The sequence below is a fragment of the Periplaneta americana genome, chromosome 10 (genome assembly GCF_040183065.1).
Source record: "Periplaneta americana isolate PAMFEO1 chromosome 10, P.americana_PAMFEO1_priV1, whole genome shotgun sequence".
In the NCBI taxonomy this organism is placed as follows: domain Eukaryota; kingdom Metazoa; phylum Arthropoda; class Insecta; order Blattodea; family Blattidae; genus Periplaneta; species Periplaneta americana.
Genome location: NC_091126.1, coordinates 106,129,174 through 106,146,108, shown reverse-complemented (window position 1 = coordinate 106,146,108; position 16,935 = coordinate 106,129,174). Strand labels below are relative to the sequence as shown.

The following is a 16,935-nucleotide window of genomic DNA, read 5'->3' as shown; positions in this document are numbered from 1 at the left end:
ATTTCAAAGTGTCGATTGAAAAAAATATCAAATCCAAATTTAAATTCATCATATCGAGTAAATTATCTATTAAAATACTACTGTCTTAGTTTCCAATATTAATTCCAAGTATTTTTAAATTTAACCCAAATGTTTAAAATTGCTCTCCTGTAAAATTATGAAAAGTGCACATATCATGTTTTGCCATCCCAGTCTAGAAATATATTTTGTACATAACACTTTACATGATTCTTACAAGTTTTTTGATACGTAAGTACCTTCATTTCTGACATTTTAAATGGCAATTTGGCTTTTACAATATTTTGGTCATCGATTTTAAATCATAAACCAAAAGTTTTACGTCCCCAAACATTGCCATAATGTCATAATACTCTGATGGCAATGTGATGTATTCATGTATTCTCCAAACATTGCCATAATTTCATAATAATCTGATGGCAATGTGATGTATTCATATATTCTCAGCTCTTTCTCTATCAATCGAAACACAGTGTCCGGAGGCATATACCTTTCCAAGGGTAGGAAAGAAATGTTTAATTTCTTTAAAAACTTAAGAGCTTTCCAGATAACCAACAAGCATAGCAATCATTATACAATTTTTATTTTGAGACCCACAAGAATATGAAAACAATCTAAGAGTTAAATTTCAGGATTTTTCTAAATTACCTATGTAATCCTTAAATGTCGTAATAACATACCTGCCACTTTTCTAAACGTAGCAACACATAGGCCTACTGGGAAATCTTCTCCATTTTCACCTCTTACGAAATATGAAATAAACACAATTCTTTTTAGCTTCTTGAAATCCTTTTACGCCGTTTAGGTAGATCAACTTTCATATGTCTTAGCAAAAATTTATCCTGTTGAACTTTTGTGCTATTTCTGTATAAATTGTCTCTAAAATTAACTAGATTATTTAAGCAGAACGAACCTGCAGCACGTTTTCCTTTTTCCCTTGTTCTCAATGATTACAGTCTAGTTTGGATGAATGTCATTATTTTTAGGCGCAACTGTATATTTCTTACTCTTAGATTAACGTAGGCTGTTTCTACCCTTCCTATCCCTTTCAGTAGCTTGAACGGATTTTGAATACTCAGGGTTCTTATCCAATTTTCAACACTACTCACAATATGTGCACTTACAACAGCGGCCAGATTTATACTGAATTAACGCAGGAAACGCAGGAGATCCGAAATGTGTTACTGTTGTCAAAATGCAAATGTATTACATTGTTGTAAAATATTGTAGCTTGTGAAATGTTTAGTTAGAGGATATGATGAGTTTTGTGAAAATTCAAGAACTGGAGATGTTGAGTTTTGTGAAAACTCTCTACATTGAGGCACTCTTTTCAACGGAAAATGTTGACTTTTATGATATTATGAGCACTGCATCATTTTCCTCTCATTGCAATTGACCAGAATCCGTCGAAACCCGCATTTCGAAAAAAATGGCATTTGTTGAGTTTTGTTAAAACGGTCCTCCTTTTCTTCAAAATTCTTTTCTTCTTGGACAATAAATCATGCAGTTTAGACCCACTTACACTACTGTATTCATTCTCTTCCTGGCAGTGTTGCCACACTTAGCATCGTGGTGTTACTTACTTAGGATACTTACAAATGGCTTTTAAGGAACCCGGAGGTTCATTGCCAACCTCACATAAGCCCGACATCGGTCCCTATCCTGAGCAAGATTAATCCAGTCCCTACCATCATATTCCACAGCCCTCAAATCCATTTTAATATTACTCTCCCATCTACGTCTCGGCCTCCCCAAAAGTCTTTTTCCCTCCGGTCACCAAAATAACATTCTATATGCATTTCTGGATTCGCCCATACTTGCTACTTGCCCTCACCATCTCAAACGTCTGGATTTAATGTTCCTAATTATGTCAGGTGAATAAAACAATGCATGCAGTTATGCGTTGTGTAACTTTTTCCATTCTCCTGTAGCTTCATCCCTCTTAGCCCCAAATATTTTCCTAAGAACCTTATTCTCAATTACTTTTAATCTCTGTTCCTCTCTCAAAGTGAGAATCCAAGTTTCACAATCATACATAACAACCGGTAATATAACTGTTTTATAAATTCTAATTTTAAGATATTTTGACAGCAGACTAGATGACAAAAGCTTCTCAACCGAATAATAACAGGCATTTCCCATATTTATTCTGCGTTTAATTCCCTCCCAAGTGTCATTTATATATGTTACTTTTGCTCCAAGATATTTGAATTTTTCCACCTTTTCGAAGAATAAATCTCCAATTTTTATAGTTTCATTTCGTACAATATTCTGGTCACGAGACATTATCATATACCTTGTCTTTTCGGGATTTACTTCCAAACTATCGCCTTACTTGCTTCACGTAGAATTTCCGTGTTTTCCCTAATCGTTTTTGGATCTTATCATAACATATTCACGTCATTTCTTTGCTGTGGTCGTGCCGGAGAATCAGTCTCATTCCGAGGCTTATTGTTTGGTTTCGTAACATGCTGTTTTTATGGTGATGGGTTGTTACCTCTTCGCCCAACCTCCAAGCTGGAGGGCCACTCCTTATCGGCTGTCCACGACTGCTTATTCAATATATTCGCAGATACCCTCCATATCTGGAGGCCGTCTCCTCTATCAGCAACCTGAGGACGCGCCATACCGCGGTGATAGGGACCCACAATACATGGTATCCTGGTGCTACATCTAACATAATTGTCATTGAATTAGCATCTAGGACTTAGATGTTATCATAATGTCAAAATCAAGCATAATTTCATTTTATGATATTCAAAAACATTATCTTACTAAAAATTCCGCAGAATTGGAAATTTCCTGAACCTAAACCCTTGCGGTCTACGAAATAATGAACTTACAACAGTGAGTAGCATATTATACTATGCAAGTCAGATTGTTTGCTAGAATTGTTGAAAGAATTATTGTCCCTTGGCCTTCATATTTTGTACCTTTCCAATAATTTCACAAAAATAACTGCCGGTGTCAGAATAGGGTAGAAATCATAACACTATATTGAAAGATTCTCACTGCCTTTCAGAAGTGTAAGTTTTTCGCTGGTTACTAGGTAACACGATTATAAATATTCAGCATATCTAGTTTGTTCCAAACTTCTGGTAATTCCCATGTTTAAGAGAATTCCGACAAATAATTTGAAAAGTATATGCCTAAGTATATCAAAACATTACCGTGAAAAAGAAAACATATAAATAAAATATTGATGCAGAGCGATTTTTTCAAAATCAATAAAACATTTAACGAAACCTGATAGTGAAAGTAAAGAAACAAGATCAAATTACCGTAATTGTGATGATAAAAATATATGAGGCACTCAGAAGCAAAGCAATATAAGTGACATTTTTTTTAAAGTGAGATAAGTATATATTCTAAATCTTTAACGTCACTTCTGTTCAGAGAAAAAGTAATATAAGTGCAGTTCCAGTCAGTGCTGCTCCATGTTGGCCTCACACTTGTATTACAATGCATACAGAGTTTTGATTGAGAGGCAAACTAATACAAGTGCGTTGTTTACATATTGTTGTTGCGTTTCTTCTCTGTATGACTAATTCATTTGCCATAATGGAGAGAGGTAATAGGTTACATATTCGAAACATCTTCGTGGAAGGCCTGCACACATTGAGCTGGACCAACTATACAGTGATCCAATAAGGATAACTTTTGCTAAGTGGAGCAACTTGCAATAGCTAATGAAATTCATCCCACTCATACACCACTCTTTCTTTGATGACCTGAAGCATTAGGATGGGCCTATAATAAGGACTGTAGGACGTGGAAGAGGAAGTTGAAGGAATATTCGCGGTAGGAACACTACAGATGCACTTCATGATAGAAACATAGATGTTTCAGCAGAGAGATGTGACTTCATTAGGTGTGGCTAGTGACGCAATGAACAGCGACTAAGGCTGAATTTCATTTAAAATTTGAAATTTTCTTACCACTCTTCTTTCGGAGTACCAAAAACCACATCAACTGTTGCCCTATAATTTGAATATAATATTCAACCAATCAGACACTATGTATTAAAAAAGGATCTAAAAATACATTTAAAATTGCAAGCCTCATCCAGATCTCAGATGTTCTTCAAACTGTCAGATAATATCCTATGTAATTTCTACAAAATAAACAAAGAAGAAATACCAGTCTATATCACAGACACACTCATTGCTAAAACTCCAGTTGTAAATTAAATTCCTCCATGAAAATGGATAATTCCAGAACATTGCCTACAAATTCCACAAAATCATTTCAAAAATGATCCTCCATACATTCTTAAGTTAGATGCCATGGAACTACTCTGCAGCACATATAAGGTTTACCTTCAAATTTATAAAGATGAATCTCTAAACCCTGATGATGCAACATCAGAAGCAGGGTATTATATTCCAAAATATCAAGAAAATTACTTCGTACCCTGGTCAGCCTCCTCCAGTCTTGACACTGAATTGCTAGCTATTGATGCTGCTCTTTAGTGTGTTACTCAAATTTCTGAAAGATTTATTTGAATACTTACCGACTCCAAGGGGGCTATATTTAATATAATCAAATATGTACCACACCTATACGCACATAGAATTATTCCAATTCAGAAACAACTAAGTGAACTAAAAAAACTCTAGAAGGAAATAAAATTTCAATGGATACCTAGTCATTGTGGTCTACCTGGAAACGAGAAAGTCGATAACGTTGCGAAACAGGCAACATATTTGAAACCAAGACTTCTTCAAGTGATATCTCTATCCAATGCCTTTACTTCTGTAAAGTTTCATTTTATAAACTTATGGATTAACAATTGGCTCTCTTCTAACAAAGAAAAAATTTTACAGTCCGTTAAAAAGAAACAGAATTACCTGGAAATGTACAAAAACTTGCCCAGACATGTTCAAACATTTTTAACAAGAGTCAGAACAGATCACATTGTCACATAATTGTGCCTACACCGATTTCACCTTTCTTGTCGGTGGTGTAATAATCATGATGAAGATCTGGAACACAATCTTCTATACTGTTCATCCATAAACCACAAAAGAAGTAAATTAAAATCATCAGTATCGGTTGCAGTATATATTGACTACACCCCACCTCTGGCTACAAGCAACAGGCGTTTATAATGAAGACCGATCAAAATACCCCTAATTTACTATGAAAAAGAAGAACTGAAAATACTACAGTGGACTATAGTTGACTTTATGTTGTCTGCAAACAACTGAATACATTAAGAAGATTGACTGATTGATTCTTTCGGTTATAAAGACACATTTTTTCTTATAATATAATAATAAGAAAGCTCAAGTGCTGTTAAGACAGAAATGTTTCAATGTTGTAAGCAATGTCCTTGTTCTTGTTTCAAATAATATAAAAATACTGAAAACCCTTGCACTTATATTACTTTTCCACAAAAATATTTTCGTGGCAAAATAATACAAGTGACTTTAGGACCCTATTTTACTTAAACTGTTTTAGAATAGATAATTTATATTTAGAAGTTAAAAAAATATAGGTACCAACATATACAACTGTAAATTTACAGCAACATAGTCCTGTAATAGATTTTTTAATTTCCGTTTCAACTTCAAAGTCACTTATCTCAAAACTTACTAAATGTCACTTGTATCACTTTGCTTCTGAGTGCCTCATTTATGAATATGGACATAGTTCAGATTAGGATGGTTTAGAATTAAATAATGTAGGAAATAAACTTTCACTTGCCTAGTTTTTCGTTTGTTGCTTTGTTTAATGTGTGGTAAACAGTTCTCCGATGTTAACGTTTGAAATTGCATAGTTAAGTTTTCTTATTTTGTGGCTTGTGTGCGATAGGATGTGGTATGTAGTATTAATTAGGCTAACATATTTACATCTAATATCCAAATACGATATCATTTTCATGTTCTAGACTTCACAATGGTCGACCCGGTTGGCGAGTTGGTATAGCGCTGGCCTTCTATGCCCAAGGTTGCGGGTTCGATCCCGGGCCAGGTCGATGGCATTTAAGTGTGCTTAAATGCGACAGGCTCATATCAGTATATTTACTGGCATGTAAAAGAACTCCTGCGGGACAAAATTCCGGCACATCCGGCGACGCTGATATAACCTCTGCAGTTGCGAGCGTCGTTAAATAAAACATAACCTTTTAAATTCACAATGAAGATGATGGGTTTCAATATATCAGTGAAGAAAAAGAATTGCGTGGAAACTGAAATAAAAGAAACACAATTGTGTGAACAGAAATGCAAGTCAATATGGGAACACTGTCCTTAGTTTCTATGCCCAAGGTTGCGGGTTCGATCCCCGGCCAGGTCGATGGCATTTAAGTGTGCTTAAATTCGACAGGCTCATGTCAGTAGATTTAGTGGCATGTAAAAGAACTCCTGCGGGACAAAATTCCGGCACATTCGGCGACGTTGATATAACCTCTGCAGTTGCGAACGTCGTTAAATAAAACATAACATTTAACTGTTCTAAGTGTATAATCGTTAATATATATTATGGATTAATAGACAACGCGTATTACAAATTGTAGAACAAGTAAGTGATAGCTCTGCAACTTCCGCTGCATCGGTATGTTTAAATTTAAGATTTCCGCATCGTTATTTATTTTATTTGCTTTCATGAAGACAACTCTGAAAGACATTTCGTTCAAAGCGCTCTGAGAGCTCACTATAATATCCAAGAAACTAGCTCTCACAGTAATCCCTCTATTGCGCAAACATCAGCAGCGCTGGCAAACATGAAAACTGGAATTTAAGTTGCAAGAAATATTAGACGGTAGATTTATATTTACAAAATATGCAACTTAAACTGATAATATGTGTAAATATACAAAGTAAATTTCTTCAATAAAGCTCAATTACTGAAAATGTATAATCCAGAGATACAGAACTGGCGAGAGAGGAGTGGAAAGCATGGGGAAAGTGTTTGTTCCCCGTCCACAGTCCATCAGCGTTGAATGACGTCACTGTGACCCGTACGCAATCACATAACACAGACACTAAATACAAATCCCCTCCCCTACCAAGTCAATGACGCGGGGGTTGGAAGGAAGGGGTGAGTGACGTATTCCGATGAGTGACGCAACGCCACAATTGGCGCCCAGTTCTGCAAGCCTGGTACAATCATTTCGCAGAATCTAAAATTATTTAAGCCTTTTATTGGTATAATCGAGTTTCATAAATCTGGCAACGCTGCTTCCCGGACAGAAATATTTCTGTTCTAATCACTTCGGGGTTTAACCCAAAAGCTGTAACTCAAAGAATTAAACAAGAAATCTTATTCCATAACCTACCTTCACAACAACTTTTAAGATACTATGTTTTGTGTGATATTTCAGACGCTAATTTCAGCATACAGGAATAAGGAAATTAACACTGCTTCACAAACTGTCAAGAATATAAAAAATATACCACAAAAATTAAACATGGAAATGAACACTATTTCGTTTATTAATATTATTATTATTATTATTATTATTATTATTATTATTATTATTATTACAACATATAACGCATAATACGTACACGTTATACTTAATTGTGGGGAAGTGCTTCACTCTTTACTATCACCATTCCCACGATGCATTTAAGTCCATGTTTAGAAAACATCCGTATTAAGCAGGACATGTCCATATTTTGAAGATCTGTCCTGCCTTCCGTATTTATTTTTGATGATTTGTTAAATGTCCGTATTTTTATGAAAAGTCCCAATCATCTAATTTTCAATAATTAGTTAATTACATTTCAAAACATGATTCTGAACACACTTCAACGGTACAATATTGCTCCAAGTATTAGCGTCACTGGTCACTATTCTCTTTGCAATACCAGCCACGAATAAACCATGGGAGATCATGTTTTGTTCATAAAATCTGTCGATGGGCATGCATAAACAGTACCACTATGTTCCGCGGCAGCATCAGCAACACGATGTTGAGCCAATTTAAGTTTTTTTTTCACCTGGAAGTCAACATCAGTAGTAGTAGTAGTAGTAGTAGTAGTAGTAGTAGTAGTAGTACTAGTAGTAGTAGTAGTAGTAGTAGTAGTAGTTTATTTTCTATTACACAGATACAGTGTTTGGACATGCAATATAAATACTACAATAACAAGTTTATACAATAATATACTAATTGATAAATCGTAATTACAAACAAAATATAATAGGTACCAATTAATAGCAAACTGAATAAAATTAACAGCAGAAGTTTAGTTAAATGTTTTAAATAGCAATACAAATAAATTTCTGAAGTAAATAGCAAATGGCATGCTAACTAAAATTAACAATGATGTAAATGAACTTGTGAAATAAATCACAGGTCACAAACTAAGTTAACAGCAGTGTAAAAGAATTTTGAATTAAATAGCAAATTACAAGTTAACTGAATTTAAAATACAATACAAATTAAAGTTTAGTTACTCGTAAATAGCAAATTATAATGAAACAAAATAAACAATAATTCACAGAACTAGCAATGGAGCAGAGAGAACATAAATCGAGGAACATAGCAGAGTAGGAGGTAGGCCTACATAGATAAGGAATATGATAGAAACCTATGTGAAAACAATGTATGCTGAATTTATAGTACCTACATCAGTTGTCCGTTTGCACATCGTTTTTGAAGAAGTACTCGTCCAACTTGTAAAACAATGGTTTACGAGGAAATGCTTTAGCGAGTTTCGAAAGGGATGTGTTGTTTTCTGACTGAAGATGGTGGTCGGAAGCGAATTAAAGATTTTGGAGCATAAGTAAATGGGAGACGATTCTAAAAGTTTAATAGTGTGTTTAGAGAGAGTTATGTCGTTCTTGTTTCGAGTATCATAAGAATGATAATCAGAATTTCGCTTGAATATATTTTTATGTTTGAAAGCATATTGGGCACATTCGAAGAGAATTATGGACGCAACTGTTAGAATCTGTTGTTCTTTGAATAGACGTTTGCAAGAGTCACGAGGTTTAATTTTGAAAATGGTCCTAATTATTTGTTTTTGAAGAACAAGTATTCCATTAAGTATGGATCTGCTGCACCACAAGAGATTATATTGTATATTATCCTGGAGTAGATGTAGCTATAATAGAACGACATGAGAGTTTTCCTGTTGCAGAATTGTGGCAATTTAGACGAGATAGGCGGAACTTGACAATTTATTTGGAAGATAGTGCACGTGACCTTTATAATTCAAATAGAAGTTGATTTTCAGACCGAAGAATTTACAAGTTGAGGCTTCCTCTATTGCCATATTATTAAAGAATATTGTGCTACTCGCCGGGAAAGTTTGCATTACACTGGACTTGAAAAATATTACTTTAGTTTTGAAAGTATTAATCATGAGCTGATTTCTAACACACCAGTTGTGAAAATCTGTCATAGTTCGAGAGGCAGAAGAATAAAGTTCTTGTACCGATCTTTCGCGAAGAATGTTGGTATAGTCGTCAGCAAACATTGTTTCATATGCATTTGATAGATTTAACGGAAGATCATTTATGTAAAGTAAAAACAAGAGAGGTGCGATCAAGGAGCCCTCTGGGACCCCTTTGGTATTTTATTTATCTGGTGACCAGAACTTTCCAGTATATTTTTCGAAGGAGAATATCATGATTAATGCTGTCAAACGCTTTTGATAAATCCACAAAAATATAGCCAATGTTTTATATCCTTCATTTAGGTCTCGATGAATGTTTTCGAGAGTTGAACATACTTCCGTTGTCATTGATTTTTTGAAGATGGAACTTTGTTGATTTTCAGATAGGCAATTTTGATATTTGAGGATGGAGATAATTTTGTCACACATTACTTTTTCAAGGACCTTCGAAACTGCTGGCAAAAGAGCAATGGGGCGGTAGTTGTTTGGACTTGTTTCCTCCCCGCCTTTGTAGAGGGGTTTTATCACTGCTACTTTAAAGATAGTAGGAAAAATGCCTGTATTGAGGGACACATTTATGAGTGGGATGAGAGTTCTAGAGAAATTAATGGACAAAGGTTTTTAACGAGAAACGGAAATATTTCGTCTATACCAGACGAGAAGGTATTCTTTATTTTTTGAATTGCTAACAAGACTTCTTTTTCTGAAACTTCGTGACATGCCATTGAATTTTGATAGGTAACAATAGGAAGATAATTTACCTTATTATACATGAGAGGAGTGGGAACGTTAAGAATATGGTCATTCAATGTCTTTGCAATTAAATTTTAAATCCATTGTGTGCTAATTCGTTTATTTCTAGAGCTTTTCTATTAGTGTTGTTAAACTGCCTTCATTTACAGTATAATGTTCCGCATCTCTTTCGTTGGATTAGACGAACACGTTATTCTATCTTCGTACCAGTGCAATTTTGCATTTCTTAACATCTTGCGGTAAGAAGTATTATGCTGTTTGTATATTACCAGATAATGGGGATTTCGTTCGGCCCTTAAAGCAAGGCATCGTATTGCTCGGCTATAAGTTTCTATCTCAGGAGTAACCCATCTGGTAGGATGGAAGAGAAGGCCTTATATCCTTAATCCTGTTAGATTAAATAAATAAATAAATAAATAAATAAATAAATAAATAAATAAATAAATAAATAAATAAATAAATAAATAAATAAATAAATAAATAAATAAATAAATAAATGAGTGAATGGGTGAATGAATGAATGAATGAATGAATGAATGAATGAATAAATAAATAAATAAATAAATAAATAAATAAATAAATAAATAAATAAATAAATAAATTGCTCTTCGGGGCTGCAGGATCTTTCTTTTTTATAAGGGAATGCAGTTTCAAAATTAGACTTGAAAATGCTAAGATAATACGAGAATATTGTGTCTATATTATTTGCTTTGTTCGTATTAAGATTCCAGTATGTGGAAGTTAAAAGGGTGTTGAAGTAACGGATTGCTTCGGGGGAAAAGAAGCATTTCCACACAACTGGATTTATGATATTATTAGACTTGAATTTTAAGTAGACTTTAAAAAATCGTGCAAAGTGGTCAGAAATTCCAGGTTCAGAGTTATTAGAAATTAAATGATGGAGAGGAAAGTTGTGAAAATATGATCAATAATAGATTTGGAATCGCCGCTAACCCGGGTGGAACTGAATATGGTTTGTTTAAAGTTTTAGCAGGAAAGGATATCAATCAAAGTATGCTTATTTCTGTTATCAACAGAGTTTGTATCAAAATTTACGTTGAAGTCACCACACAGAACTATAATATATGACGTTTTTATTAGAGTATCTAAGGCTAATTTTAAAGAAATTTAAAATATCAAAAGTCTTTCAATAACTGTCTATTCAAAATACAAAATATTACATAGGTTACATGAACATATCTTTGACTAGCGCTTTCGCTATTATAATAGCATCTTCAGGTCGGACTTGCATGATGTTAAGCTTTTCATATAAAGACGTAGATGGACAAGTAACATCGAAATGTGTTAAGGTACATGACGTGAGAATATAAAAAATACAATGATAAGAAAAACAAGTAAAATTTGACTTATGAACAGTCGAATATATATATATATATATATATATATATATATATATATATATATATATATATATATATGACAATTAAACCTTCATGAGGTCTCAAAAAATTAATACATAAAAGTATTTGGAGTTAAAGCCTGCAGAAACATGTATACAGCTTATAGATCAAAATTTGTTTAAAAATTGAAGTCTGCAAAACATATATGTAGCTTAAAATTGAGACACAGACAGTTAAAAGAATAACAAATTAAAATATTGTTTTGCATCAGTCATCACGACGTGGCAGCACATTGTAAAATCTGCAAAAATCAATAATAAGTTTTAGTGAAGGGACCTGTATAGAAAACAGAAATAAAAATGAAGTGACGATAAACCACTTACGAGATCTTTGGTGTTGGCGTAGTAAAATAAGTAATGTTGCCTGGTCGGTAGCGTGGTAATGACTGGTGCAATAACACAGTATGAGAAAGCACGTCATCATGGATAAATATATAATAGGATGCGAAACTGCGGTCAGCACGATCTAGATGCGGTATTCTGAAATAAGGTGATCAGCGCCCGACGTCGTAGGTGGTAAATCATAGAACTACGTGAGAACCAGCGTTCTCCACTTTCCCATACGAAGTAGTCAGAACGTTGGCTGATGACCAGCCAACAGCGTTATGAAGGCAAGATGGATGCCAGAAAAATGCAAAAGATTCGAGTAATATGCTCAGCTCCTGGATGCAAGACTGTTAATACTGTGGGAGGGAAGCATTTTTTTCTATTTTCCTCAGGAACCTATGAGGTAAGCTTTAGTATTATTATTGTGTCCTGTGTAGCCTAAACCTTACACTTGAAAACAATGTACTTTTTGGTGAAGTAGGTTAGACGAGCTGTGCATTGCTTTCTGCTAATTTATTTAGGATTATAGTAGGAGTATAAATTTAGATGGTTCCGAAATTCAGTCAAACTGTAACGAAATGTGAAATATTGACGAAAAAGAGCAAGAAGGCTGAAAATGAAACTTCATAAACCTGAATTGTAGCATTAGGCCACATGGCTGCAAACTAAAACCACGTGGTTTTTAGTATAAACATCTCACAATTATGGAAAATAAAATTATGCCTTCTTTGATGTAGTTAAGCATTCTGGAGAAATTCTCAATCATGTGTAATAATAATAATAATAATAATAATAATAATAATAATAATAATAATAATAATAATAATAATAAGCTTAGGCCTAATATTTAATTTAGTTTGTACCCAATATCTGTTGCTGCTACCAGTTTTCCTATGGTCACTCACCACCTAGTGATGCGCATTAGACATCTCTTAAAATAACACAAATGCAGCAGATAAGTTATTATTTTTTTCCCCAATATTTGCATGATTTCTATTCAATATTTCTTCTACTTTATCTCATTAGTAATTGTAATCCATTGCTTTAGGTGTTGGAAGTGGCTCCGATTTTGTGGGCTAGAGGACCGGTATCGAGTTGCCGCAGATGCCACACACAGGTTGAGAATCTGCATGGACCACTTCATTGAGTCTGACTATTATAGCTCTTCACAAAATGTGATACTTAAGCAAACTGCAGTGTCCACTGTTCATGCTAATGGATTAGTGGTGCCATCAAACCCTAAAATCCGGAGCCCACCATCAAGCCCAGTTATGCCTCGAGCGACCTTATCACTGGGGTCTACCCCAACTTTCAGGCATCACAAGACTTTGCGGACGTATGCTAGGAGGGCGAAGATTGATTCTGCAGCTGCTGAAGGTAATTAGTACACTAGCAATGTTTTTATGTCATTCATGTTTAAAATTTCCGATTTCATTACTCTTTTCTTTATTTTCAGGTACGCGTAGTCTCATAGGTTTACAAGCTGCAACTGAGCAGGCTGCAGGCTTGGCAGCTATACCTCAAACAATTCCTGCTCCTATGAGTACTCCAGCTTCAAAGATTACTGCTTCGACGGAATATGCCTATTCAATGTGGTTCCCACAGCTGAAGGTAAGCGATACTGTCTTGTGAGCCTGGTAACATGCTAGTAATCATTTAAGTTAATTGCCCCCTGCCATATGTCTGCAGTTTTCATACTTCATTCTTTTACAGTAGCGAATAATAACAAATCCTCTTAACTACAGGGCAGGGTGTTTATCTTGTTATATATCGATCGTCCAGTTCAAAAGTGCGACAACTAAAAAATTGCCATTTTTTAGTTATTTATACTACTGAAAGCCCCTTTCGGAGCTCTTTCCGATTCAATATTGAGATGTCATATTTACAACCAAAATGAATAAAAACGAAATAAACTGCTTTAGAGATAATTATAACTATGGACTTTATTAATTCATTATTACTACATTTCGAAATCTATTAATAATGAACTGGAAGATCGTGATATACTCGTCCTGAATACTGACTCATTTCTAATTGTCGTGGTTATGAACCACAAATCTGTCCCTTTTTAGGGGATTTATTTGAAACTTTCAACTGAAGATATCTCAAAACTTGTTTTTTTGAGTTGTCGCACTTTTGAACCAGACGATCGATATTGCAACTGATATCCTGACAAGTCTCCCTGGCACGAAGTACACCATCATTCCCTCTTACTGACTTCTCTTTAATATCCCAACACCTCTGCTGATTATCCCTTTCTGTTAGTGTCAGTTGTCCTCTATGGCCCAGCCTATTAGCAAAAAAATATTTTATATTACATTACAATGAACAATTCAGATTAACACAATCAAATTTGTTGCAGCATTAAACTTTTGGATTGTTACTATTACTTAACATTTATATGAGTTATAATTTGTACAGCTAAAAGCAGTTTGAAATGAATGGAGCACAAAGTCTGTTCAATTCTTGCTTCAATTTAATTTATCATTTATTTCCTTAGATACTGACGTGAATACATCCAAGATGGAACAGTTTCCTTCAGCTTCAGCTACACCTCCTTCCAAACTTGGTAAATATTGATCACAGTTTGATGTATTGTCAATTTTGTAGTATGTTATATAGCCTATCCATAGCTTGCATGCCTTTTGTTAGGCCTACATTATCTTAACAAGGCTAAAGGTGTTGTCACGTTTCATTTTTTATTTAAAATAGATCCCAGTAATTAGATTAATCTGAAGTTAATTTCGTAATCTTTAGGTCCTGGTGTTTCAAAACGAAAACTTTTCTCCAGTCCTCACGTCTCATCTTCACCCAGGAGCAACAAACTAAAAATGGCAGCTCTGAAAGCAAAGGTGAAGAGACTGGAGAAAAAATTGCAACAAGTCGAAGAAGACAGAATTTCGGATCAAGTTGGAAGGAGAAGGGAGCCAATGGCCACATCATCTCAACTGCCAACAATTGTTCAAAAGATATACGAGGCACAGATGCAGATGAGAAAAATTCATAAACATGGATATAGATGGAGTGACGTCATGAAAGATTTTTCTTGTCATTATTTTATCACAGTCCTAAAGGGTATAATTTTATGAAAAAACTTTTCCTATTGCCCAGTATCAAGACACTTCAAAGTTATCAGAACAAAATAGACATTGAGCCAGGTCTTATGCAGCCTGTTTTGACAACTCTTAAGTCACTTGCTGCAGGGCCTCTGTCTGACAGATCAGAGAATGTATGTTCTCTGATCATTGATGAAATTGCCATTCATCAGCAGTTGCATTATGACTCTAAATCTGATATGATTAAGGGTTTTGCTGACGATGGAATAGCAAGATATCCCATGAAAATAGGTAACCATTGTTTGATGGCAATGGTTAAAGGGATTAAGAAGGAATGGAAACAGGTAATAGGTTATTGGATATCTGATGGTCCTATATCTGCTACATCTCTCTTAAACAATGTCAATTTGTGTGTTTGTGAACTTCACAAAATCGGGTTCCATATTAAGGTTTTAATATGTGATCAAGGTACAAATAATCAAAGTTTGGCATCTAAATTGGGGGTTTCAGCAGTAAGACCGTATTTTGAAGTCAATGGGAATAAAATTCATTTCATGTATGATCCACCACACCTTTTGAAGTCCATTAGGAACAACTTATTGCGATATGATTTGCATTACATGGAAAAACCTGTATCTTGGTGACATATTAGAACTATCTATGATATGCATGATGATGTGTTAAAACTTAAGTTAGTTCCTAAACTGACAAAGGACCATGTTTTCCCTAAAATGTTTTCTCGTATGAAGGTTAAGCTGGCAACACAGGTGTTTTCCTATTCTGTACATACTGCAATTCATGCATATGTTGGAATGGGAAAGCTACCTATCAGTGCTCTGCATACTGCCGACTTCATTGAGATGATGGACAAGCTGTTTGACACTTTCAACAGCACGAAACTGAAAACAGATAAATTTAAATATAGATTTGCCATAACTCCTGACTCCGTTCACATAGAATTTTTGAAAAAAAAACTTTGAATGACATTCAGTCCTTGGAATTCGTGGGTTGCAAGCGTCAGCCAGCTTGTCTTGAAGGTTGGAGAATTAGTATTCAGAGCTTGCTGAATTTGTTCGATGAGCTTAGTTCTGAGTACAACATTCCTAAATTAAGGACTCGATTTCTGAGTCAGGATGCATTGGAGAATACATTTGCTACCATAAGACAACAGCACGGGTGCAATGTAAATCCATCTGTCCAACAACTTGAAAGTGGTCTTCGACACATACTCATTACATCTCTTTCCAAGTTATCACACAGAAGTAACTGCGAAAAAGATGTTGAGTATGTGTTGACGAAATTGAATAGTATTTCTGTTAGTGACAAGGCTGTTCAGGAGTCGTCATTTGTTACAGATGTAAACTGTATCAGTGATTTTACTCCTGATACTATAGTCGAAATGGATGTGGAGGGTGATACTGGAAGTATCGAGGACGATAATGCTGTGTACTACATTGCAGGGTACATTTGCTCAAGGTTCCTCAAAAAACATAAATGCAGTCACTGTAAAAATACTCTAACTCTGGGAGAAAGCCAGAGAGAACTGAGTGAAAGCCAACAAATATTTACTTACTTCAAGGCATTTGATGACGATTTTGGAAGTCTTTCATTGCCCAGAAACGAACTTTTCACTCAGTTCCGAGAATGGGAGAATTCATTCTGCAGACATTTCAAAGCAAACTGTCATTGTAAAAATTTGAGGACTGTGATGAAAAAATATGTTTTGAATGATTGTAATTTTTCTCTTTGTAGTCAGGACCAATTCAATAATTTGTTTCATATGTATATACAGTAGTATCTAGGATTAATTGGTCGACTCGGTTTTTGAACCAGTCACATTGTTTTGGTCCTGACTTCAAGAGAAAACTAAGGATATTAAATAATTGTTGAGTCTCTTCTGAGAAGAAAGTAGGTACAGTGTTGATAGCATCACATGTACACTGGCGTTCAAAGATATCCGGCCTATGATTATATGACCATGTAAGCAAACTTTCCAATCACGGAATAAGTC

General features: G+C 34.7%; 2 protein-coding genes across 4 annotated transcripts in view; one reads left to right on the top strand and one right to left on the bottom strand.

Annotated features, from left to right (window-relative positions):
* Positions 1-16,935, bottom strand: part of LOC138707935 (prolyl 3-hydroxylase 1-like) — a 487,774-nt gene that overhangs the window by 345,035 nt on the left and 125,804 nt on the right. The window lies entirely within an intron of this gene.
* On the top strand, positions 12,216-14,875 carry LOC138707290 (uncharacterized). The gene is made up of 4 exons (XM_069836607.1): positions 12,216-12,271; positions 12,917-13,245; positions 13,325-13,479; positions 14,660-14,875. The coding sequence occupies exons 1-4, from the start codon at positions 12,267-12,269 to the stop codon at positions 14,873-14,875; spliced, it is 705 nt and encodes a 234-aa protein (XP_069692708.1). The 5' UTR covers positions 12,216-12,266.

Bases quoted from the DNA above. Each gene is read 5' to 3' on its own strand.
- LOC138707290 (XM_069836607.1), top strand. The intron at 13,246-13,324 runs GTAATTAGTACA...CTTTATTTTCAG, and splicing joins TGATTCTGCAGCTGCTGAAG to GTACGCGTAGTCTCATAGGT. The intron at 13,480-14,659 runs GTAAGCGATACT...ACTTTTCTCCAG, and splicing joins TGTGGTTCCCACAGCTGAAG to TCCTCACGTCTCATCTTCAC.